Genomic DNA, 27,506 nt, shown 5'->3' on the forward strand with positions numbered 1-27,506 from the left:
AAATGTCTCCACATAGGTTACTTATTAATGACAAGGCAAAAAGGTAACTTACAATGGGAAATCTGGAGGATGTCTTTTTGAGCAAGTGATCAAACAGCATTATCAATAATAGGACAACCTGGCATCAGGTACCTCCTGGTGTGACACAGTGAGAAGAAAGTGCCACCCTGGTAGTGATATGGCCAAGAATGCTCCACCTGGGTCAAATCGTGAGAAAATAATCAGACAAATTCAGACTGTGAGACATACTGTGATTCTGTGAGAGATTCTGTGGTAGAACATTAAGACTTGGAACAGACTGGAACATCCTGGGCTCTTCAAAATGTCAGTGTCAGGAAAGACAAAACCCATGGGTGGGCCACTTTAGATTAAAGGGGACAAAAGAGACCTGAAAATTAAATGCCATATGTAATCCTTGATTGGATCCTGGAATGGAAAAATCATACAATGGACCTTATTAAGTGAATCAGAGAAATTTGAATATGAACAATGTATTAAATAAGATTTTTGTATGTATGATAAAATTTCTTAGGTGTAAAAATGTTAAGTTTATGTAGGAGAAATGTCCATGTCCTCAGGACGTATGTGCTGAAGTACGGAGTGGGGAAGTGTCATGATGTCTGTAACTTACTTTCGAAGAATCTGTGGGTTGGGGAGGGGATGGGTGTATACATACATAATGAGTGCGATGCGCACTGTCTAGGGGATGGACACACTTGAAGCTCTGACTAGGGGTGGGTGTGGGGGGGCAAGGGCAATATACATAACCTAAACTTTTGTACCCCCACAATATGCTGAAATAAAAATTTAAAAAAAGTGTGTATGTGTGTATGCAGAGAATACACAAACGTGGCAAGGTGTTAACAGTTGGTGAATCTAGGTGAAAAGTGTGTGGGTGTTCATTGTACTGCTCTTTGAGCTTTCCTGTAGGTTTGCAGATTATTCAAAATAAAAAGTTGGGAAAAGTAAATTAAAAAACGCTGCTTTGTGGAACAATATGTTTATTAAATTATAAAGCTATTAACAGACTGATTTCACTCTCATTATAAACTTAAAGTTTTTGGAGGGCAGGGTGTACCATTTAGTTGCGTTAGAAGTATAGTTTGGATGTGACTTTAAATACATTTGCGTGATATTTTGCATTTTCACATTCCCATTTGTTAATTTCTTTTCAATTCAACAATGTGTATTAGGCACCTATTCTGTGGATACAGGAGTGATTATGACACAAAGATGTGTTAATCAGACAGTTTAGTGGGACTGACAGATGAAAGCAAATGTATACCGCAGTGCATGACAGGAGTGCTCTTTTAGAAGGAGAAAATAAAATTTGTATGAGGTAGATATTACTGTTCTTTATTTTCTTAACAAATGTCTTTTGTGATCATTTTATGTTATTATTTTACGGGCAAGTAAATAAAATCTCACAGTGGTTAAATGATGTATTTGGAGTCACACAGGGCAGGGGTTCCCTCCCAGGGGAGTTGATTCTATTGCAACTTAGCTCAGGGATCAGGGTGGGACCAATTTGGGGTTCACCTCTGTCTCTGTGTTTGCTAACTGGTACCTGACTCTTGAACTCAGTAACAGCTGCATAGCTTTAATATTCATCCATTCACTCATTTATTCATTCGAAGCATGTGTTGAACACCTATTACATGCAGTCAATCCAGGAAGGTCCTGAAATGAGTAGAGGACAGGCTGTAGCAAACTATAACATCAGAGGCTTTAGAGCACAGAGCACTGGGGAGAGAAGGAGGGATCAGACCATACTTTCTTTTCTTGCCTACTCACCTTGATGTCTTTTGATGTCCAAGTGCCTCACACTCTACCTTTTATGATTATTATCTGCTTTATTAAAACATTATTTAAAAGACTACTTTGTATCTCTACCTAAATAATCATCGACAAAATTCATGGCATCTTTGGCTTATTACAAAAGAATGTGGACAGAAGGTTACAAGTCAGTCCTTCTCCGGCATTTTCCCTCCTTATCTCTGACTCCCAAATATTATTCCTTTGAAAATGCACAACTTTGCCTTTGCTTTTCTACTTACCGTGACTGCATAGCTTGGTGCTTTCTAGTTTTATAAAGGGCCCTCGTTTATATCAGTAAATCTCAAGCATCACTCATGGGTGCTTTGAAGTAATTTCAGTGGCCAAAGAGTAAACATAAGTAACTGATAATAAAAAAAGGAGTTTAACAGAAGCCATTTAAAAAGCTCATACTTTAAATTATCACGAAAAAGAGAATAAATCCCTATTTGTTGGTTTAACATGCCTGAGCTGGGCTGTGAACATGGTTTGGAGAGCGTCCCCTGGCCTCACAGCAACACTTTGAATCTACAAGTCCCAGAGGAGACTCGCTGCAGAGCTGGAGCACTTGGCAAGAATGGATGGCAGCTTACACGGCAAAGGTTGTGATAGGTAACACATACGGTCTCTCAGTGCAAATGGAATCAGAAACAAAGAAATGCAAATCTCTCTAAATATTCAGAGCACATAAACATACATTGGGGAAGCTCAGAAACAAAAATGGGACAAAAATGGGAGGGAAACATTTAAAAGTGGAGTGTTCTATCTGATTGGTGCTGGAAGCCGAGTTGGTGGGCTCAGTGGGCTTATTAAACTAGGCCAAAGGGGCATGCTAACACTGTGGTGTGTCTCCACCTGCTGCTAGAGTTGGGATTTTTAACTGCCATGATGCATCTCATTCCTTACATAGGAATAAGATGAAACTAAACAAAGAGGCTCTCTTGTGAGCCACGGGGAGGCTACTTGGTTAATATGGATTTTCAGTAGCAGAAAGTTCAACTCTGGAAAACCAATGCACTCAAATAACCCTTGAGATATAACGTAGTTCTCCACCCCAGGTTCTCTACAATGGAATTTTAGCATATTTGGAAATAATGATGTTTGAAACTTTTCTGACCATTTATTTCCTCTAGGATGAAGCAGGTGAAATATTCAGTACCTGTTAGGGCCTGAGGCATAGCTAATGCTCAGTGAGTAGAATACACATAGGCTCAGGATTTTTATACCTGAAAGAGGCATGGGCTTGTTACTTAACCTCTCTTAGCCACAGTTTCCTCATCTGTAAAGTGCGGTTAATAAAACTCCACTTTTTATTGTGAGGCCTAAATAAGAGAATGCTTGTGACACGCTTCTTGTGGTACCTGGAAGACAGTAATCATTAAGTCATAAAGTATTAGATAAATAGTTTTGGGGGGCTATGTGTGCTATGATTGTGGCAGTTTGGCGGAAGAGGTTAAGAATGCTTTGAATGATTACTATATTCAAAAAGTGATCTTATTTTGTTGTGCAACAGTTTTAAGGGAAATATATTTTTTCCTAATTTCCAAACAGGGGTTCTTGGGTTTCCTATGAATTCCTTCACTACATAATAATGCTATGTGTATTTTGGAAATTATTACACCTACTTGTAAAGTATTGCTTTATGGTTTTCAGAGTACCTTATAATTAATTCCTAATTAGCTTTTCTTTATGAGGTTGTATCAATTTTACAAGTGTAGGTAGACAACCTGGGAGTATAAATCTGGGCCCAGGTAAGCACTTTTTTTAAAGATCGAACAGCAAGTGTTTGGCACAGAACTGGCTGAACTTAGAGTTTTTAGTAATTGATGTGACAATTCTTCCTTCCTCAGAGATAAGCAAAGGGGCTTCTTTGAGCAAAGGCTACATCTCTGTGACTGAGAATAGTGGTTCTCAAAGTATGGGTGAAAACTTGTGGAAGTTCCCAAGACCTTCCAGGAGGTCTGCAAACCTTCAGGTCATCTTTTTTCCCATTATAGACCTCTGTGAGGCCAAATCTTCAAATAATTCTACCAAAACAACATATCACAGCAGATTGAATGCAGAAGCAGATGTGAGACTCCAGCTGTGTTCTATCAAACCAGATATTTAGAGAGATTTGCAAAAATGTAAAGCAATGCCACTACTCTCACTAAAACTTTTATGTTTTAGAAACATAGTAATTTTTAATGAAAATATGGTTTACACTAATATTGATGGGGTTATTATTTTAAATGATTTGATAGCATATATTTTAAAATTTTCTCCACTTTAATATGGTACATATCAATAGATAAAACCCACATAAACCAGAGGTTTCTGGGGGTCTTGATAGTTTTTCAAAGTATAAGGAAATCCTGAGACCAAAAAGTTTGGAGCCATTTTGGCTTCTACTTTGGGGTTTGAAATGTTTATGTTAGCTAGCAGTTCTCAGAGCTTTTTTTTTTTTTAAAATATATGACTCTTACCGTACTATTGTATGTGAAAAAATATTAAGATAAAACTCCTTTTTTTTCCATGAAAGGAAAGGATCCCACAATGTCTGAGTTCTCCCTCCCTCCCTAACTAGATGAGCCCATTGTTCAAATGGCTCTAATGGCCTAAGAGAGAGGGGGGCTCCTCCTGGGAAAGTCACTGTGAAAACTGTCACCTGGGTGGAGATAAGCCTCACTCATTAACATGTTAATGTAGATTTGTTTAACACCTGTGTTCACTGTCATACCAGGCTCTTCGGCAAATATATAGATCCTCAGTTTCATAGTCAAGTCTTTGAGGGAAGGGGGTGGGAATACACTGTAAGGAATCCTGGGGTCCACATGGGAGGCACCTTGGAGTTCTAGAGTGGGAGGTAAAGAAGTAGGACCAAAGCCCCACATCATCTCTTTTACACTTTTGTATCATTCTAACCAGGGGAAAAGAATGATGAGGGTGAATGAGAAAACTAATAAGAGGGAAAACAATTAGGAAAAGAGGAGATCAGCAGAGATGGCACAGGGAAGGAGGTGCTGCTACCCCACAAAGCAGCTGCTCAGGGCTGAGTTCTGCAACTGTGATCTCTCCAACACCTGGAGCCAGGAGTTATGACACTCCTGGGAAACAATGTCAACTGTACTGTTGGCTTTTGGCCCTGAAAGGGCTTGGAGTGTGATTACTGTTGCTTGCCATCAGACTTCTTGGAATGCATAGACATTAAGATGCTATATAGGCTGGTTGAAATTGAAGGACATATTGGTTAAGGTGTGATAAAGATGGTGATCAGCGTATGTATTTGGTGGAGAAAGAAAGATGATGATTTTGGTTTTGAACATGATGAGCTTGAGAGGCTGCCCCCAGGTACAGATGTCTAATAGGCTGTTAGAAATAAGCATCTGGATCTTGGGAGAGAGGTTGTGGCTGGATGTGTTGCCTTGGGAATTAGCAGCATATAGAGATGGTCAAAGCTGTGGACTTCTATGAGGTGAATTTAATAACAAACTGTATCTCTTTTGCTTTATCAGCTCTTCCATGTGGCCTATGTTTTAATCAAATTTGCAAATTCTCCTCGCCCTGATCTTTGGGTCTTGGAAAGATCTGTAGACTTTGGAAGCACCTACTCACCGTGGCAATATTTTGCTCGTAAGTAATCTTGCTTACCATGTTATGAGTGGCTTTAATTATCGGCAACAGATCAAGACTACGTAATTAGAAAATTAGTCTCTCAGGATGACTAGTTAGGAACTGGTCAATTTTAATTTCCTAACTTATTCTCAGACCACCCGCATTTCTCAAGTATGTGTTCAATAATTCCAAGGATACCCCATGCAGAACTGAGGTTGGAACTCCTTTGATGGTAACAGTTCTTGCCAATATTTGGGAATACCTATAACTGGGCATAGCTCTAGTCCTTTTCCTTTTATGTAGAATTGGAAAACTAAATTCCATCTTTATGTATCCTACATTATTCATTACTTACCTTGACCCTGTTGCCTTCACAAATGAAGAATGTCAGTGTCTCTGAACCCTGTGATGAATGGAGATGGACAGGAATTTTGCTTACAAAGGCATTGGATTTTCCACGAGGTCTCCTTAGAGGGTAAACTTGCCTAACTGGGAGTGAGGAGTTAGCCTCACAACTCCAAAAGTTGTCCCTGAAAGTCAAGTGGCCTAAAATGGCTTGGTATTTCTTTCATGAATTAAAAATTCCACCCTCAGCTTTTATATAAAAATTTTAAATGCCTCTCTGTTCTTTCTCTTTTCTTGTATTTTCTTAAAGAAACATAAGGCTTCTTAAGAGATTTACAACAAAATGATAATATTTTAAAATATTAAAATATTTTCTTCCTAGATTCTAAAGCAGACTGTCTGGAACAATTTGGGCAGGAAGCAAATACGGCTATCACCAAGGATGATGATGTACTTTGTGTTACGGAATATTCTCGTATTGTACCTTTGGAAAATGGTGAGGTAAGGAGTTTGGGGAGGCTGTAAAAGACTCAGAAATGAACGTGAGGATATCAAATTTCTTCTGACTGTGAAACTTGCACTTTCAAGGAGATCTAACGTAGATCGATATGGAAACCAGCACTTGGGCCTGAACAGTAAGAATCACATCAAGGGCTCCCCAAATGAGTTGGGTTGGAAATCCTGTTTGGGGTCTTAAATTCCCCCCAGGAAGTCAGGACTCGGGATCCAAGGCCCACAGGCCCTGAACTCTCCTTTCTGGTGGCACATTTAGAAAGTGGGCTGCTGGTGGCTGCAGCAAAGACCCCTCCCACCTCCCCACACTTTATCCCCAGTAAGAGTGAGGGGAGGAGCGTGAGTGGAAGCGCTAATCCCTGGTCCCTTTTGGCAGAATTGGCATCAAATGTCAAGAGAGAAAAAAAATTGCTGTCCCCTTGGGGGCTACATTTGGCCCGTGTGAAGCCAGCTTGCTATTGTTAGGGGAGATGGGCAAACAGAGGTGAAAGAAATCAGAGAAGAATGTCACGGAAATCGTCAGGCCATAATGAATATGAACTGAGTTTCAAATGAACTTCCATCCGGGGTATCAGCCTCCCTCTCTTTAAGTAGAGATATCTCTCTTCAGCAGCTATGTCCAGTATCTTCCAACAATGGGGTTGAAACTGGGACTTTGTCACCACAGGCTTTAAAACAAAACCTAGGTTTTGTATAGATTTTTTTTTGTTTTTTTTGGTCGCCATCACTGTCAACTCTATATCCAGAGATTTCCTTTTTTCAACTTCATGTAGATTTTTGGGTTACTTTACCTTTGTTTCTTTGATGCAGCTTGACACAATTATTTCCTTATATTTTTAGATTTTAACATTATATTTTCATTATTTCATAGTGTGACAGCCCCACAACTACACTGATAGAACAAAGGTTTTGAAAATGAAATGATAAAACATCTCTTGAGAGCCCAGGTTGCAAAGACATTATTGCCAGAACTTGGGATCAGAAAAGGGGAGGAAAGATGGAAGTGGCAATATTTTTATTTTTTCTTATTTTTTTCTTTTCTTTCTTCCTTCCTTTTTTTTTTTTTCCCATTTCACATAGGGACTAGATAGTAATGTTTTTAGACATTAACAAGATCTAAGACCACCTACCAACATCTAATGGCTCCAAGAAACCAAGTGCTTTGGGACTTGTGAGTTATCTTTATATCCTTGCTACTAAACGTTAATAAAAGGACCTTCTACCCCCCCTTATATGTGTGTGGTTATTTTAGATTGTGGTGTCGTTGATAAATGGTCGTCCAGGTGCCCGAAATTTTACTTTCTCTCACACCCTGAGGGACTTTACCATGGCAACAAACATCCGCTTGCGTTTTCTCCGAACCAACACCCTTCTTGGACACCTCATCTCCAAAGCGCAGCGAGATCCAACTGTCACTCGGCGGGTGAGTAGTATTTTGTAAGTGCCCAGTCGGCAGCATTTGTTTTTTGCTTATCAAATTCATTGCCATGAACTCTTTTGAGTTACCTTGATAGCCAGTAATGGTGTAGACACAGGGGTTATTCTTGTCTGAAATACTGTATATAATTAGGAATTTGGCTGTTTGAAAAAAATCATTATATTCACAGAAGATGAAATGCAAAAGTTATAGTCAGGCTGGTATTAGTCTGGATGGGCTAAATAATATCATAACTAACAATCCCCAAATCTCAGAGGCTTAACAAAGCATGGGTTTGTTTCTTGTTTCTGTTCCAGTTCAGTGTGGATCAGCAGGTGGGCTCAGCTCCAAGCAGTCATTCGGGGAACCAGGTTCTTTCTATCTAGAGGCACAGCTGTCCTGCAGGAACCCCCAGCTCTGGTCAGCAGATGAGGGAAGAGACAGTGTAGAGAAGACCCACCTGCTTCTTACCACAGAGGTTACCTCCTTGGGCAAGAACTGCAGTGTTATAGCTCCACCTAGATAGATGCCAGGAGGCTGGGTGATGTAATCTAGCCGAAATAGAGGAGAACAGAGATGTTGGTGAGCGCTAATGCTCTCTGCTGTGCTGGATGTATACCTGGAGCATCTCTCAGTGTCAGGGCAGTACCTTGTCTCCTGGGCACGGAGGGAGCTCGCAGCAGCATAAGTATCCTGAGCTCAGCTTTTTCCACCCTCTGATATCCTGCTGGTGCCTTCCATTGGCCAGACCCAGCAGGAAGCCAGGCAGCAGGAGAACCTGTTTGCTGCAGCCAGAAAGTTCAGCCCCAGGGCAAAGGGCAGCATGGAGAGAGGTGGAGAGTAGACCTGGAGGGGAGGATGGAAGATGCCCAGCGCACCTTGGAGAGTTTGGCTTTTTATGTAGGTGATAAGAGCTGGGAAAGGAAGAGAGAGAGAAATATAAGTATTGCTACAGTTTTGAGTACTTCCCAGAAAGCCAAGGCTCCCTGGGTGTAGGGACCCATCTTCGGTATTTTCTGTCCCCTCAGCTCCCTCTGAGCTGCTGTGTAGGTGGGGATTACGTTGAATCTGCAGGTAGATATTTACAAGGGAGAGCTGGGCTTTCTGATAAACCGTAGCTGGGCTGTGCTTCAGTTCCTCCGGCTGCCCTGGGGCCTCACCACTAATGTACCTTACCATTTTTCTCCTTAAATTGTCTTTTTTGGGGTTGCAAGATTTGCACACATATCTATGTTTATTACTTTTCACTTAGGTGAACATAAGCTTCTTCATTAGGTAATTTTTTCTTTTTTTTTGAGATATGGTCTCACTCTGTTGCCCAGGCTAGAGTGCAGTGGCATGATCATAGCTCACTGCAGCCCTGAACTACTCGGCTCAAGTGATCCTCCTGGCTTAGCCCCCCGAGTAGCTGGCACACACCACCATACCCAGCTAATTAAAAAAAGGGTTTTTTTTGTAGAGGCAGGGGTCTCCCTATGTTGTCCAGGCTGGTCTCGAACTCCTGGCCTCAAGCAATCCTCCCACCTCGGCCTCCCAAAGTGCTGGGATTATAGGCATGAGCTACTGTGCCTGGCCTCCATTAGGTAATTTTTTGTGGAGTGCACCTCTTGTATAATCTTGACCCCCCAAACCTAAGTTGCTTCTTTCATGGAGGACTATGACACCAGCTGTCCCACCATACAGATCACATGCGCTGCTGGGTGAAGGCTGGTTGAGGGCTTCTCTCTCTTGCTGCTGCTGCCCTTAACACATGTGGAGAGAAATGTTTATAGGGGTCAGCAGGAAAGCCTCTGAGTGTTAACTTGTCACAGTAATGCTGACTTTATGTAGTATGAACAAGAGGGGCTGCTAACACCTTCAGATGAAGCAAGATGTTGCCAGGAAGAGTTGACACGTAGGGAACAGAGCCCCAGCATTAAATGAATAGGGCTCTTTAAAGTGACTACACTCAACAAGAACAACAAAAAAGATACAAAAACTCTCTTGTCCTTGTGAATTCAAAGACTTCCTCGCTGACAGGTATTCTTCTCCCTGGCCTCATGGCCTCAGTAGAAAGATTGTTCTGCAACCCCTGCATTCCTCACCAAGTCCTGTGCAGCCTCCTGCCAAGTCTGAGAAGGAAGGGAGCTGGCAGAAGGGTCTGCCTATTGTCACTAGAGGAGAGACCTCCAACATACTGGAGAGGTGCCTTGGCAATGAGACGGCCTACACGTATTTGTGGCCTGGTTTAGGGGCTGGTCCTCAGCTGGGTCTGAGGCTGATTCTGTCTGACCTTTCTGGAGCTTGGACCTCTGACTCCAGCCCTGTTAACCCTGTGCTAGCCAGGTTTCAACAACCCCTGGGGGCCTCTGCCAGTCTCAGGGCTGTATCTGATCCATCTTTCTAAATATTCTCTCCTTTCCTGGAGGCTAGGACAGTATTTTGCACATAGCAGGTGCAAAATTTTCATATAAAAATTTATTTTTGGTAAATAAATATTTTCAATGTATAAAGTCCATTTTTAATTACATAATATAAAAATTATTTTTATTTACATAAAAAAGTAAACCTGGAAAGGTTAATCCCTTTCCAATAGGCTGTAGGGTATGATTCTTTTCTAAGGCAATTTCCCTCCATGAACTTAAAGTATTTGATTTTTTAAAAATGGACAAATTCAGCAGTATGTTATTAAATTTGATTGAAGAATGCATTTATTTTGTAACACAAGTAACATCCAAATGTGGCCCCCTTTTGTGTGGGGGTAGGCAAGGAAAAGTGGCTCAAAAGGACAGAGTTTTAAAAGGGTAGCAGAGTCAACAGAGATGTGGGTTAAAGATTAGTAAGAGGAAGTTTTTGCTGCTGTTTTGTAAAACTGACAAGTTCTGCTCTCTGTTGTACAGTATTATTACAGCATAAAGGATATCAGCATCGGTGGGCGGTGTGTTTGCAATGGCCATGCTGAAGTATGCAATGCGAACAATCCTGAAAAACTGTAAGTACACTGTGCAGTTGTTTTAGTTCTGCTATGAGTAAGTCTAATTGTTTCAGTGGATGTTTGCATCCCATTAAATGTTTCTAGGTTCCCGCCCTCAATAGGAATGTTTCAGGATCAATGAATAGGTGGTGTGTGTGCCTTGCCTCCCCCATCTCTCCTCTTTCTTCCACATGCCCCCTGGGCCCGAAGGAGACATGGGTAATCAATCACAGCACTCTGGATAATCTGAGTTGCAGCCACCAAATCCCTCCTGAGATGGTATCTTAGGCAGCCACTAATAATTGATTAGAGTTGACAAGAGAAAGAAAACTTGTCATTCCTGTTTTAATGGGATCAGGGATATGCATTTGAGATCTTTTTTTTCCCTAAAATTGTGGTAAAATACACATGAAAATTTCCATCTTAACCATTTTAAAGTGTACAGTTCAGAAGGGTTAAACACATTCACGTTGCTGTGTAACCAATCTCCAGAGCTCTTTCCATCATGTAAAGCTGAAACTCTGTACCCACTAAACAATTCCCCAATCCCCCAACCCCAGCCCCGACAACCACCATTTTCTGTCTTGATGATTCTAGGCCCCTCATATGCGTGGAATCATATGGTATTTGTTCTCTTGTGACTGTCTTATTTCACTTAGCATAATTTCCTCAAGGTTCATTGATGTTGAGCATGTATCAGAATTTTCTTTACTTTTAAGGCTGAATAATATTTCATTGTATCTATGCATATACATTTTGCTTATCCATTCATCAGTGGATGGACACTTGGATTGCTTCTACCTCTTGGCTATTGTGAATGATGCTGCCATGAACATGAATGTACCCTTTTTTCTTTTTAATCGAGGTATATTTTATATACAATAAGATGCCTGAATCTTAAATGTTCAGCATTGCATTTGTGTTGCCACGACAAGAGGGATACTTTTAAGGCCTGGAAATTACTGGATGCTAGACATAGTCATAATTCTCTCTCAATGTTTTATTTAAAGTCTACAGTTTCCTATGAGCAGCATTGATCAGAGGTATATTTTACTTTTAGTCAGATTCAGGTTTGTACATTGTTAGGCCCAGCTTTGTGTTCAGGCAGAATTGCTAGCTACCAACTTCTGTGGTGTGCTTTGTGGAACCCTTCTACCTGACAGCCACAGTCCCTGAAGTTGTTGTCCCTGGGACAGGTGGTGCTATTGAGAGAGCTTATACACCAATTGATTAACCTTTAATTGACAGTAACTTGTTCATTAATGATTAATCTGTCTCCACCATGTAACCTCCTGGAGGATAGGGCCCAAGACACTAGAAGTCAGATCAGATAAGTTCTTAGCTGGAGAGAGGGGAGCGAGGAGGTTGGTCTAATGTCCCTGAGCCTGGAACAAAATGGCACCATGTGGGAAGGGAGTACAAACCATCCCAGAGGGGCTGAGCTTCCTGCTTAGAAGAGCTGCCAAACCCTGTAGACCCTGGCAGACCTGGAGGAGTTCTATGCCTTTCCCTGTGTGCTGGTTTGCTTCTGCCCAACAAGCTGACCTTGAACAAATGCTGATGAAATCCACATCCATGAACAGGAAACAATCTTATAATATATTGAAAGTGGTTCAGTGACTTAATGGATGGAGCCAAGGCCAGACAATCATACAAGTTAGTTGCTAATCAGGCAGAGCCCAGGAAGAAGCAGAAGAGGGCTGCAACCAAGGATGCCTACCATGTTGACCTTGATACAAAGATAGGGAGAAGGATCATACACATTCTATTCTGAGCTTCCTAGCAGCCAATTCAAAAAGGAAACCTGCTTGGTTTTATATTTCACTATGATTATAACCTAAAAAGCAATCAGTTGCTTAGGAGAAACATGATTTCAGTTGCTTAGGAGAAACGTGATTTTTGACCCATAAGAATTTTTCCCTGGGAGTGGGGTAGAGTAGTCATAATGAAGAGTATTCTCTAATCCAGTGGTCCCCAACCTTTTTAGCACCAGGGTCTGATCTCTTGGAAGACAATCTTTCCACAGACTGGGGGTGGGAGGGTGCGAAGAGGCGGCGCTCAGGAGGTGATGCAAGCGATGCACTCACCACCTGTGCACCCCACCCACCGCCCAGTTCCTAAGTTTCATGGAAGACAATTTTTCCATGGATTGGGGATTGGGGGGCGGTGGGGGGGCAGCTGAACTCTGCAGCCTGGTCCCTAACTGGTCCTCTGCCCAGGGGCTGGGAACTGCAGCTCTAATCAACAACATCTTTAGTAACATCTTTTCACCAACCATCAGCCTGGGCTGAGAGGCAGTTAGGGAAAGCAATGATTTGGGGGTACCAATGTGACTCAGGTAGATACCCAGCTCCTTTTTTTGCTATTCTCAATTTTAATCTCTCTGTGAATATAGTTGGACTATAAGTTCTTCAAATAATCTTCCCTAAATATTCTTGCAGTCCAGCCTATGCCACATATGTAATTGGCAATGAGCTGAAATTGCTTCCCTGACAAGAGCCCATGTGGACTCCAGCTGTTCTGTGCTGCCAGTTAAATCCGTGTCCGTGTGCTTTAGCAGGCAGTGGAGTGTGAAGGAGGATGACCCCTTCTGAACGGAATATATGCCACACCGCCTCCCCTTACAGGAGAGCTGGGCATCCGCACAGGCACAGCTAAGCGCTTTCTTAGACAACTGTTTTTGATGCTTTCAAGCACAGATGAAGAGGAGCTCAAAGCTGAGAGTTGCAATCCAATGCTAAGGCCATAACAACTCCATTTTGTATATCCTCCTTTGAACTTAGATTTTTAACCCTTTGCCTTGCTGAGTGACTCCGCTTTTGGCCCCGCAACGGAGCTGGCACAGCCTTCGGGAGCAGAGTCCTCTGGGATCTCACTAGTCTCTGTCTCTTGAATTCAGTCAATCTCTGGGCGTGGCCACAGGTTAAGGGTGAGAAATGCGAGCAGACCTTTCTCATGGGGCTCCCGATCCTTGTGAAGATGTAATACTTAAACATCTCAGTAAACGGTGCACTTGCTTTGCTCATTTGTGCATTTATCATAACATAATGTAGAGAAGAAAGAGCGAGGGGGCTTCAGAGTCAAACTTGGGTTTGAATCTGTCTCTCCATTTATCACCACCTGACAAGTATCTTAAGACCTCTGACTCTTGCTGTCACCGTCTCTAGAACAGAGACAACCAGCAGGATACGGGAGACTTGAAATAATATGCTCAAGGTGTCCTCATAATTCCTCGATGAATGGCACCACGGATGACCACGAGGACCGAGTTCGTGTGTCAGTTCTTCACATAGGATCAATTGATCTTCATCAAAACTTTTCAGTAACTGAGATCGCTTTGCCCACATGCCCAGGTTTCGGTGTGAATGCCAGCACCACACCTGCGGGGAGACGTGTGACCGCTGCTGTGCCGGGTACCATCAGAGGCGCTGGCAGCCCGCGCAGGAGCAGAGCCACGCGTGCGAAGGTGGGTGTGGGCCGAGGCCGGACCGGGATGGGGCCCCGAGCAAGGCCTTCTCCCCTCTCTCCCTGGGGACTGAGGCTGTTTTCCCCGCACTCCTGAAGAGGTTGGGGTCATGTCAGTCTTAGGGACTCAGGTCTGTCTGTTGTCATCAAAAACTCACAGACTGGGGGGAAAAATGCCATCCTCTAAATTCAGATAGAAATATAAGAAGAAAAATGACACCAATGATAATGACTAATGTGCACGAAACATCCATGCATACAAGGATTGGGCTGAGTGCTTTGATTTGTTGGCCTCTCTTTTTAGCAGTCTTAAATATGCAGCCACCATAAAATTTTAACCCCTTAACCGTCTCTTTGGATGTGACACTGGATAGGAATCTTATTTTGAGGACTGAGGTCTGGAGAAGGTGGTGAAACTGATGTCTAAACAGAGAGCTGGGAGCCTTGAGGGAGTAGGGAGGGATGGGCGGAGTAAAGTGGCTGGACTGAGTAGGATTGAAGAGGACAGAGGGACAAAGGAAGGAAAGAGAAAAGACAAGAGGCTGCTTTTGACTCATGGGTGCAATATAAAGTAAGAAAACTGTTGTTTTCAACAAACAAGTCCTAGGACATCTGATGGTAGATTTTCCTCTAAGCCAATCTTCTTGAAAAGCGACATATTTATTCCGATAGCCGAAAACATTTTTGCGACTTTTAAGTTATTGGCTTTTAGAGACTGTGGCCCATTTTTCTGAATATTCTTAGCATTTGAAGATGGCTTTGCTTTTTTGAAATTGCCAAAAGGCATTTGAATCCAGGTTTGTTGAAGTAGGTGGATAATAACCTGTGCTTTATACTTTCTTGACCAATTTTTTTTTTTTAACTATTGAGAGATAAGACTGATGATCTCTTATGGCCGGTAAACTTATGGAAAAGCCGTGTCCCGTGAGGAGTTCCAAGAGTGTTTTGAGAGATGCTGCCGTTGTGGGGAGGTGTCAATGCTGCCTGAGGTGAATAGTCAGGCACGTCCTTAAGGCCAGGGTGTCACTAGGATGGCCACTCTCACTTTATAGTCACCATGAGCAGGTTCCTTCTCAATGACTTACCCATTTCTCAACCTTGAATAAATGTACCAGAAAGTGGGAAAGGTAACAATCAGGAGTGATTTCTTCTACTGCTTTCAGGCACTGGGTTAAGATATTTTGATTGAATAACTGTTACTACATGAGCTCCAACATTCACAACTTGATTAGTTTTTCACAGGGGTCCCTAACCTATTGTGAGTTGTATAATTATTTCATTATATATTACAAAGTAATAATAATAGAAATAAAGTGCACAATAAATGTCGTGCACTTGAATTATCCCCAAACCATCCCCCTCCTCTCCTTGATCCATGGAAAAATTATATTCCATGAAAACGGCCCCTGGTGACAAAAAGGTTGGGGACCACTGGAACCTGTCAGTGAATGTCATGCTTCACTCCAACATATATGAAAAAAATTTTTAATTTCTTTTCATATGTTTTTAACCTTTTAAAGCTTATCAAAACGGTTAAAAATTACACAAGTGGTATATGGAAGTCAGACCTATTAGAATACATTAAATTCCATTTGAAATATGCAATTCAAAAACAGCAGACTTCTTGAGAAATAACTGATATAGTAAATATAAATGCCTTGAATTTTTTAATCATGGCCCCATAGAGGAAATGAAAATAAAAAAGTGCTCAGCCTGTTTTACAAGTTACAGGGTAATTTGTATAATTTCAAATTCAGTCTTCTTCCCTGCAATATTCACCTGGGAACTTGATTAAAACATACAAATTACTAGAAAGACTTGGGAAATTTGATCTAATTGGAATGTAATGAATATATATTCTGCCTAAGAAAGAGTAAGAATTTTACTCATGTTAAGTCTTTTTCATCCAGGCAATGATAAAAATCCCAAATAAGTTTTAAATAAAATTTTGTAATTTTTAGAAGTAGTATATATTACTTGTAGATAACTAGGAAATTATAAAAAAATAAAGTAAAATCACCAAGAATTTTACTGCCCAAACAGAATATCTTCGTCTGTTTGGCTGCTGTAACAAAATACCGTACACTGAGAAGTTAACAATAGAAATCTATTTCTCAGAGTTCTGGAGGCTGGGATGTCCAAGATCAAGGTGGGAGCAGATTCAGTGTCTGATGAGAGCCTGCTTTCTGATTTATAGATGGCACCTTCTGCTGTGCCCTCACATGGTGGAAGGGGCAAGGCAGCTCTCTGGGGCTCTTTTATAAGGGCGCCTATCACCTCCCAATAACATCACATTGGTGATTAGGTTTCAACCTACAAATTTTAGGGGACACAAAACTTTCAGACCGTAGCAGAGAGCCACTATAATATTTTGTTAGATATTTTAGTATTTTTATGCATACTTTAAATACTCAAGATTATATTATCCATATAATTTTATATCCTGATCTTTTTCACTTGATATTTTTAGATATTTTCCCCATATTTTTCCAAACTATTAAAAGCTTTTTGACATCACTTTTGATGGCACAGAGTTTTGTCATCCTATGCACTCAAGTCCGTCCTACAGTATTTGTTGAGTACCCACTGTGTGCTGGGGACTAGGCTCTATCATAAACAAAACACGTGCTGTCATAGAACCTACAGTCAAGCAAGATACCATTTCTTGCTTAGCTATTCTCCTATAATTAGACATTGAGATTATTCCCAACTCATCGCTATATAGTGTTGAGATGAAAGGTTTAGAGTATTGGCTAAGAGTATAGGTTCTGGAGTCAAACAAAGACAGGTCAAATTCTGCCTCTTTTAGTTGGGAGCTGTGTAACTATGGGCGTGTTCCTTAACCTCTCTAAGCCTTAGCTTTCCCACCTGGGCTATGGGGATCATGGTACCTACTTTAGAGAGTTACTGTGCAGACTAGATGGGATAATTCATGTAAAACACTTTTCACAGTGTATCAAGAGCTCTGTTATTATGGGTAGTAGTAACAGCAGTAATAGTAATATTCTCTTTGTGTATGAAGTTTAATTGGCATTTTGATGTATCTTAATTTGTTATAATTATATATCTTATTATTAAAAAAGAAAACTGCTTTCATTTAATATCAATTAATTAATTAATGAGAGGAGCTATAAATTACATATTGTTCTCTGTTGGTTTTTGTATAAAAATCCCTAAAATTTTTCCACTAAAAGTGCCCTGGGTGTTCCAGAATAGACTTTTCATAGCTCAATGAACAGTCATAATATGTAGAGGAATTTACTAAGTGTCTCGTAGCAACGATGGGTTATTGACTTAGTATGCTCTTTTCAGCATGCAACTGCCACGGCCATGCCACTGACTGTTACTATGATCCAGATGTTGAGCAGCAGCGGGCAAGCTTGAACATCCAAGGCATCTATGCAGGTGGAGGGGTCTGCATTAACTGTCAGGTGAGGCACTATAAATAAAAGTGGATATGCTGTCATAGGGAATGAGCATGCAGTAAGCTCTGCTCCCAAAAACATGTCAAGAAAGTGAAAGGCAATTGAAAGTGTTTTCTAAGATCATTTCTCCACTTTTATTCACACAAGTCCTTGTTAATTGGATGTAATTTAGTGATTGTAGGGAAAATGAACTGAAGCATGTTTACCCAAACTCCTTTGATTGGGTTCTTTATTTAGGTCTTTGCCTAAATGGAGAGGAGGATTCCTGGCTGTCATTCCTAGCTCCTATCCATCTTGTGGTAGGAGAGCTCTAAGATAGTAGGGCAAATAGGGTATTGTCTTCTGTGCTGATCCTACATCTTATTTTCAGACAGATTTTGAATCTAGCTAGATTCAGTGAGGAAGTGCATCATAATCAATTCATGATGTCTGCCTTGGACACCAAATGGGAAACACTGATTTTCCAGCCCTTCTGGAGAACAACCGGGTACACTGGTATTTAGCCAAGAGAGGTGTATGGCAGAGGAAGGTATAAGTATATCTGCATTGAGATAGTCATTAAAAATCCTGTAAAATGTTCATGAATTTCATCTACATTGTTACTCTTTCTTGTGTGCCTTTAGAGTGATGTTTTGTTAATGTTACCATTGAAGAGGCACTCTTCGCATGAGATGCCCATTTAAATGGAGCCAGGGCTACCCACCCATGGAGAGGCCCACCGTTCTCCACCTGTCTCCCACTCCCACACATTCCGTATCATCTGTTATTGCAGATAATTAAAATGCAAGTAAAATATAAGTCATAGGTTTATTACAAATCACGACGTTTCATGTGTAAGTGAAAGATCCCAGGCTCTTTTTAAGGCCAAGCACTACAAGACCCTCAGGTGATTCATATACACGTTAGTTGCAGAAGCACTGGACTAGAATGCATAGGTAGAATCCTTTCTCCAGATGAAGGACCAGCCCCTCCAATTTGTCTTTATAATACCTTGTTCCTTTTCTTGTTTCTCTCAGTGATACTATGTTTTGCATTTTGCTGTTCCACAAAACCATCAATATAGTCTTTTTTTCCCATAGTGGCTCTGCAAAGGCATTTTTCATTTGCATATGAAATTACTGAAACCTTGTTTGGACATACTACACTTCTTTCCAACTTAAAATGTCTTTTCTGAAAATTAGATATTTAGGTAGTATAATTACCTTAAAATTTTTTATTATGGGGAAATAGATATAACATAAAACTTATGATTTTAATCATTTTAAGTATACATTTTAGCATAATTAACTTTTATGTCATATTAATAATCAAAGGACAAGGAGAGAGTTCTGTTTATGTCATGGTTTCGTAGCTCCTATAGGACCCAACCCTCCCACAGAGGATTGGTCTCTATTTTTCATCATTTCTCTTGGGAATGGGTCACATTTTTTTGGTTCATACTATAAACTATGGCATAATATAAATCACTAACAAACAACAACAAAAAACTCCAAACCGTTATCTGAAGCCACCGAAGAGTGAAAATAAAAAGAAAGATACTGGGGAAAGCTACCACTGGGCAAAAGAGATCAGCACAGGGGGAGTTCCATATTTTTATGACTTTTAGCCAGAGGGAGAGCCAAAGTGGGTGCCATGTGGTCCAGCTAAAATTTCTCTAGAAAACATGGAGTCTCTATGGTCTGAACAACCCAAAGGCAGAGCTTAGGACAATTCACAACCTTTGGAAAGTAAGTGGGGAGTCCAGGAAAAATCAAGAGAGGGGAAATCTCTAATTCTCTGTATGAATTCTTCTCAAGTTTCTGACTGGCCCCTGAACCATCTATGCACAGGATGGATTTCAGCTAAGACTGAAATAACTTACTTGAGATTGGAGTTGCCACTCAGGAGTCAGAATTTGCAGCTTGAGTACAATCAAGTTGCTAGTCTCATAAAGGAAAAAAATCAACATTTTAAGAGAAATATTTTAGAATACAAAGTCTCTACAACACAATATTCACAATGTCCAGTATAGAGTCCAAAATTTTTTAACATATGAAGAATCAAAAAAAGTGACCCATTCTCAAGAGAAAAGACAATCAACGCAGACCAATCCTGAGATGACCCAGGTGTCAGAAGTAGCAGTTTAGGATTTTAGAGCTGCTATTATAATTATGCTCAAGAACATAAATAAAAACATGTTCACAATGAATGAAAATATAATAAATAGCAGGGAAATAAAAACTATAAAATGAACCAAATGAAAATTCTAGAACTAAAAAATACAATATGTTAAATAAAAAATTGATTGGAGGGGCCCAACATAGCAAAATCCCATCTAAAAAAAAAAGATTTAGCTAGATTGAAAGTAAATGAATGGGAAAATATACTATGTAAACAATAAACATCACAAAGATAATGTTTGTATCCAAAGTTGTCTTGAAAAAGTAGAATAAAGCTGGAGGACTTGTATTATCTTACTTCAAGATTACCTATAAAACTACAGTAATTAAAACAGTATAGTGTGATACTGACATAAGGATAGACAAATAGATCAATGTAGCAGAATGGGAAGCACAGAAACAGACCCACACTTTAGAGACATTTGATTTTTGATAAAAGTACCAAAGCAATCCAATGGAGGAAGGAAAGTCCTTTCAACAAATGGTTTTGGGGTAACTGGATGTTTGTATGGAAAAAAATAAACCTTGACCCCTACTTCAAAGCATACACGAAATTAAATCAATACAGACTTGTAGAAGAATATCTTTTGATTTGGAGGGTGAGCTAAGTTTTTTTAGGTCACAAAAAACAAATAACCATGAAAAATTGACAAATTAGACTTCATCAAAATTAAAAACTTCTGCTCACAAAGACTCTGTCAAGACAATGGATAGGCAAGCCACAGACAGAAAATAGTCACAAAACACAAATCTAACAAATGGTTGGTATCCAGGATATATAAAAAACTCCCAAAGCTCAGTTATAAAAAAGACAAATAACCCGAAAAATAGTGCCCAAAATTTGAACAGCCACTTCACAAAAGTAGATATATGAATGAATGGCCAATAAGTGTGTACATCAAAGGGCTTAATGTCATTAGTCATCAGAGAAATGCAAATTAAAATTACGATAACATACTGCTACATACTTACCAGAATGGGTTTTTTTTTTTTTTACAGCTTTAAAGGATGACTGTTATTAAAAAGGCTAATGACACCCAATTTATGTGGAACAGCTATACAAATTTTGTATTGTTGGTGTCAATGTAGAATAGTACAACTGCTTTGGGAAATGTCTGGGCATTTCTTTTTAATAAAACTAAACACACACCTACCCCACGACTCACAAATTCCACTCCCACAAATTTACTCATAAGAAATGGAAATGTTTGTTTACAAAAAGTTTGTAGCAGCATTATGCATATAGCCCCAAACTGGAAATAGCCCAGGTGATCAATAGTAGAATGAATGAAGAAACTGGCATATTCATAGAATGGAGTCCTAAGGAGCAATAGAGAGGAACAAACTATTCACTGATGCAGCAACAATGTGTAGGAATCTTAAAAACATTATGCTGAGTGAAAGGTGACTGACAAAAAATACACAAAACCGTGAAGGCCATTTACATGAAATTCAGAGACAGACAAAACTAATCAATACCGGAAAAAATCAGAACTGTGGTTGACTGTGAGGAGTTGGCGATGGGGCTTGATGGGGAAAGGGGCATGGAGAATTTTGGGGTGACGATATTGTTCTGTATCTAGGTAAGGAATTGGGTTTCACAGATGTATGCATTTGCCATAATTCAGTGAATATATAATTAAGAGTTTTGCACTGATTGTATATAAATTTTACAGCAAAAGAAAAAAACTTTAAACAAATCTTGAATGCCAGTTAATGAAGTGCATGCTGAAGTATGTAGGAGAAAGTGACTGACACCTGTGATTTAATTTTTAAAGCATAAAAAATAAGATAGATTAGTGGATGGATAGAAGGATGGGTGGGTGGGTAACTATGTGATAAAGCAAGTATGGTAGAATGTGAATGGTAAATTCTAAGTGGGGGTGTACAGGTGTTCACTGTAGCTTGGAAATTTTTCATGATAAAATGTTGGGCAGAGAAAGCAATGAAAAAAGGCAGCCAGTAGCACAATATTTTTTGGATTGACTCCTTCTCGATTTCTTTCCCTTGGGTAAAGTATTGGCGTTCTTAACTAAGATTGTTGTCTCAAACAACAATACCCCTGTTGTTTGAGATGGTGCTTGAAGATACTCCGTTAACTAAAACAAAGTCTTTCGCCTCTTCCATAGAGACGTGACTTCTGATTTAAGTCTTAAGCCTGCTCCCTAGCTGTTTGTGTACTTGATGTGTTGGTCTCACTATTTCCAAACTGTTTGTCTTTCTCACGCACATACACCACACAAGGCTTCGAGACAGGATCAAGAAGCAGATGGAACCCAGATGGCCACGCTCCCTTCTACAACAAATCCCACAGAAAGACAGAAAAGATATTTTAAAAGCAAAACACTCCCTCCTTCCAGAATATGTCATAGCATGAAAAATAGGAAAGTGTAACATGAACAGACCAGGAACTTCAAGAGATTACAGAAAGGTAGAAAGCAAAAACACATACATGAAGGTGAACACATCTGTGAATGCCAGAATGATTCGAGGTGCCCCAAGAGCCAATGGATAGAAGGAGTTAGTTGTGGGGCTGCAGTCAGACCTGTAAAACTCTATGGATGTTTTTAAAAGAAGATCTATATGAAGAGGCATAATGTGTTTACAGACTTAATAGTGTAAATACACCATTTCTCTGAAACCAATCTATAAATTCAGTGCAATCGCAATCAGAATTCCAAAAGGACTTTTTATGAAGGTTGACAGACTGATTCTAAAGTTCTTATCAATAAATAAAATATGAGACTGGACAAATAGCTTAGAAAAGATGAACAGTTTTGGAGGAAATTTGTCTTCTGAGATATCAAAACTATCATCAGTTGGTATTGAATATGGACTCAATGCAGGGATAAAAAACTTGTCCAGCCGGGCGCGGTGGCTCACGCCTGTAATCCTAGCACTCTGGGAGGCCGAGGCGGGTGGATCGCTCGCGGTCAGGAGTTCGAGACCAGCCTGAGCAAGAGTGAGACCCCGTCTCTACCAAAAATAGAAAGAAATGATTTGGACAGCTAAAAATCTATACAGAAAAAATTAGCCGGGCATGGTGGCGCATGCCTGTAGTCCCAGCTACTCGGGAGGCTGAGGCAGGAGGATCACTTAAGCCCAGGAGTTTGAGGTTGCTGTGAGCTAGGCTGACGCCACGGCACTCACTCTAGCCCGGGCAACAAAGCGAGACTCTGTCTCAAAAAAAAAAAAAAAAAAAAAAAAACTTGTCCAATAGAACCTACCAGACAATCTAGAAACAAATTTATATAGGTGTTAAAATTTGGTTTAAGAAAAAAATTGATTTAAGATAAAATTGGCATTTCTTATGGAAAAGAGAGATGGACAGACATTACATCATTACTTAAATGATGTTGGGACAATTGGCTCTTTTTTTTTTTTTTTTTTGGAGACAAAGTTGTCTCGCTCTGTTGCCCGGGCTAGAGTGCTGTGGCATCAGCCTAGCTCACAGCAACCTCAGACTCCTGGGCTCAAGTGATCCTCCTGCTTCAGCCTCCAGAGAAGCTGGGACTATAGGCATGCGCCACCATGCCCGGCTAATTTTTTCTATATATTTTTAGTTGTCCAGCAAATTTCTTTCTATTTTTCTTTTTTTAGTAGAGATGGGGTCTCGCTCTTGCTCAGGCTGTTCGTGGACTCCTGACCTCGAGCAATCCTCCTGCCTCAGCCTCCCAGAGTGCTAGGAGACAACTGGCTCTTTAACCTCCTCTTATGCCATATACAAAGGGACAGGGGAGTCCTGACTAGGAAGGGAGAAGGACAGGAGGTGCTGCAGGGCTGGTGAGCTTGGTGAGCTAGCAGGTGATGCTTCAAGAGCAAGTCTGGATTTGTCGTTAGAAGACATACACCCCGCCTCTTCTATGCAGTGCTGGTAACCGGACAATGAGGATTTCTGCCATCAGCTCTGGGATGGGGACACAAAGTGGGAACATCCCAGGCAGGCCGGTCCTGGAGATTTTCATGGAGTCAAGCAGCTGGGATCTAAGAGCGCCAGGTCCTTTTCCTGCAGGACCAGCAGTTACCAGAGATAGCTATATTCTAATGCAATATTGATTTTATTTTTATTTCTTCAGTTTCCTGTTGTAACTATTGATTTGGGGTATGAGAAATTTTAAATAGGATGGAAAGTGCCCTGAGATGTAGCATTTGAGTAAAGGCAGGAAGGAGTGAGAGAATGAACCAGGCGAATGTCTGGGGACAGCATGCCAGCCAGAGGGCCCCGCAGGGCAAAAGGCCTCTTGAGAGGGCAAGGAAGCCGGTGTTGCTGGAGGGTCTCAGTAGAAGATCCGTGAGTCCAGAGAGGTAATAGAGGCCAGATCTTGTCGGGCTCTGTAGGCCTAAGTAAGAAAACTCCATTAGGGGTCTCCCGGGAGAGGCCGGCCAGCGAATAGACCACTCAGTGGTCTCCATGTGCTTGGGGTTCACAGAAATGGAAGCCAGAGACAGAATTGTAGGTGTGGTCAAGGAATTGAGAGAAAGACAGAGAGGCATAGAGATGCGGTTTGCCTGAAGAACTCCTTGGGAAAATTCTGCTTGGAGGAATTCAGACCTGGTTTCTAGGTGAGCATTCCACAGAAAGCCTCTCTGGGTGGTGCCCAAGGGAGGACTAGGCTGGGGATGGGCTCATGACCTGCATAGATCCTGTCAGCACCCACTCCACTCATAGCTTGACTAGTCGAGGTTTTCTCAAGTGTCATGCAAATGCAACTTCGAGCATCCACTCCTCCCAGCAGATTGCTTCCTCCAGCACCTCCAATATGGGAATTATGGAGCCACCACTGTTCTTGGGTCTCAACCTGGCCATGGTCCAACCAGGACCTTGGTATCCATGGATAAAGTAGTGTATCTTGCCCTTGGGGTGTGCGGGTCCAGAGAACCACCTGAGATTTCAGGGCAAACTCCAGGCATTATTCCATCTGCCCAGTACTGTAATTTGTTGCTCTTTCTCAGTCTTTCATTGTTGTTCTTTGTGTCTTAAATATAAACTTCTCTGTGGCAGGTACTTCGTTAACCAAACTTTGCGGTAGAGGGAGGAAGGCTGGGCTGCCCGTTTCATGGAATGTGTTCTCATTTCCCACTCCAATGGGAAGAGATTTGGGAGCCAGGATTAAGCTGATGTTCCCTGTCACAGTGGCTAGCAGTGGAGTTGAGGGTTAACTGGCATTTGATGGGAAGACAGGGTGGCTGCAGCTGTTTCTTATTTGTCCACAATGTTTATGCACGTAACTACTAAGTCAGAGAAATGGCCAGTGTGGTTTTAGACCCCAGTGTTAAAGTGAATTCAGATTTTAGCCTACAGGAAAAGGAGTGGTAATAAATAAAAGGCTGTAGTTAATAAAATCATCTAAAACAGGAGAGAGGATACAGAATGGGTCTTTGTTCTCTCTTATGTGTTTCTGTGCAGACCTTTGTGTGGGCCAAAGAGTGTCGTGTTTGTTATAACTTCCTATTGCCTTTCCTTTCATTAATTAAAGAACACTGTCCTCCTAATTATTTCTAAATTAGAGAGACAGAGAGGCAGAATTGAGTTAGATACGTGGTGTATAGTTCTTGGAAACTGATGATGCATGTTGGGTAATTTGATTTTGTGGCAATTATAAGGATTAACCATGAACTAGAAAAAGCCTCCTAATATTGTACTTTAAAATGAGCTCTCTGTATGAGACTCATGCCTGCATTTTCCATCCACATAATAGAAATGTTTGGAAAAGGGTTTCATGACTAAAGCACAAATAAAATTAGAACAATGAGAGACAAGGATCCGTGTATGCTATTTCTTCCAAAATTGGAGAAGACTTGCATTCTGGAACTGGGGAGAAACAAAACAAAACAAAATTAGAGATGATATAAACGCACACATGACCCCTTATTGCTTGGGTTAAACCTAAACGTGATGTATTATCCATTCATCAGTGCTTCTGAATAGAGCTGTGGGGAATAGTCCTCTTGAGTTTTTCTCACTCAAATGTCAGGTGCTTCATTATGGCAAATTCCTTGGTAGAGGATAAAGCTTGGGCTGTCCAGTTCACGGAACTTTTCTTCATTTCCTCCCCCAGTGGGAAAAAATTCCAGAGCCATGGTTAAGCCAGTGTCCTGTGGTACATCTTGGAGGCTCAAGGCCAAGATCAATGCTTATTTTTTTAGTGACTTTGTCATATGGCACTTCCACTTTACGATGATATATGATGACATTCTTCCTCTGGGTAAACTGAACAGAATAAATAGTACTGGAATTCTTCTCCAGAACCCTTCCTTCTAAGTTTCTTTTGTTTCTTTCTAGCATAACACAGCTGGTGTGAACTGTGAAAAGTGTGCTAAGGGTTACTACCGTCCTTATGGGGTTCCGGTTGATGCCCCCCATGCCTGCATCCGTAAGTTTCATTTCAACTTGGTGCATCTCAGACTGTGTGCGCTGCCTTAAGGAAGTCATCAGGCCAAATTCCGATTGGTTAATAATTTCCTTCATGCTGTCTCTTCATAGTATTGGTTCTAAACCTTCCTAACTGTGTGACACACACTGTCTCCAAACCTCGGGTTCCTTGTATGTAAATGGAAATGATAATATATTTCATAGGATTAAATGAAATGCCATGAAAAACATGTAGGAAAATACTTAAATTGGGCCTGTCACATACAAGACCTGTGAGAAATGTTGGTTTGTCCATTTTCTCTTGTTTAGAGATGTTTCTATGATCTCCAATAATTTCAACTTTTGTCAGAATTAACATTGAGACAACACAGTAATGAGTTGGTAAGGATTTTACAATTAGTCATAATATTTAAAATAGCTACAATTTATTGAGCGCTTGCCACACACAAGGCATTGCCTAAGTACTTTCACAGAGGTTTCATTTAATTATCACAACGAACAGGACATTATTATTATTCTCATTTGTAGATATGGGGAAAAACAAAGGGTCTGAGTAGTTACATATTTTGAGATAGGCAACAGAGCCACTAACTGGTAGAGCCAAGATGCAGTTCATTTCTGGCTGGCAGGACTGTGCATTAACACATCTTATATAGAAAAATGCCACTAGTTTTTCTCTACGGAATTATCAGCCTTAGGTCAAATTATAGACTTTGCCGCACATGTATAATCTTTACCTTATTCAATATTTGGTTCTTTTATGCTGTCTTGTTGTCACAGGTGGAAAACAATTTCAGTCCTGGAGTTGCCCATGTCCCACCCCTAAATTAATTCATCGTATCATTAACATTTGAAGACATTGAAGTCTAAGGAATACGTAAACTGATTTGCTTCTTCGTAGGACATTCTTAGTTGTTAACAAAGTATATTTCTACTTTCCTTCCTTCTTCCACGTCATCCCGCAAAGCGTGTCCATCACTTGTCTTGTGCCCACAGAGCATAGGCATCAGCAAAGGAAGACAGGACATTGTGAACGTGATCATACCTGGTTAGGAGCCTCACTTTTTAAATCACTTTCCTATCTTTTTCTTCATTATTGAAGTGGTCCACGGTGGTATTAGAGGCTTAGCATAAAGGATCCACAGGGACACATAAATCCTAAACAAATTAGGTGAAGGACACCTGGAGATGCCAGGTTTCCCAGTTCTTCAGGAGAGATGTGCTCAGATGAGCTATGACAGTAGTTTCCCGGTCTAGAGTGACAACCTGCCAGGTAGAGGGAAGCCCTCAAGTATGGGGGTTACCAAACCTCTTATACTCCAGCCGTGTCCCTCTGCAGTCCAAACCCAATAATCATGTTTGGTTGCAAAAACTGCCGTCATTAAGCCATATCACTTGAATTTAACATTTGGGCTATGAGTGTACTCTTCCTATGCTGTCCACAGTT

The 27,506-nt window shown here is 40.8% G+C and overlaps 1 protein-coding gene across 1 annotated transcript in view; it reads left to right on the plus strand.

Moving 5' to 3' along the window:
• LOC123621709 (laminin subunit alpha-3-like) overlaps positions 1–27,506 on the plus strand; it is a 75,052-nt gene that overhangs the window by 45,502 nt on the left and 2,044 nt on the right. Inside the window, exons 3-9 of the mRNA XM_045527618.1 lie at positions 5,310–5,427; positions 6,137–6,255; positions 7,520–7,690; positions 10,564–10,655; positions 13,991–14,103; positions 17,415–17,533; positions 25,970–26,060. Of these exons, the coding sequence (XP_045383574.1) occupies positions 5,310–5,427; positions 6,137–6,255; positions 7,520–7,690; positions 10,564–10,655; positions 13,991–14,103; positions 17,415–17,533; positions 25,970–26,060 (823 nt within the window). The remainder of the gene's footprint in view (positions 1–5,309; positions 5,428–6,136; positions 6,256–7,519; positions 7,691–10,563; positions 10,656–13,990; positions 14,104–17,414; positions 17,534–25,969; positions 26,061–27,506) is intronic.

This window comes from Lemur catta, chromosome 16 (genome assembly GCF_020740605.2).
Source record: "Lemur catta isolate mLemCat1 chromosome 16, mLemCat1.pri, whole genome shotgun sequence".
Lineage (NCBI taxonomy): Eukaryota > Metazoa > Chordata > Mammalia > Primates > Lemuridae > Lemur > Lemur catta.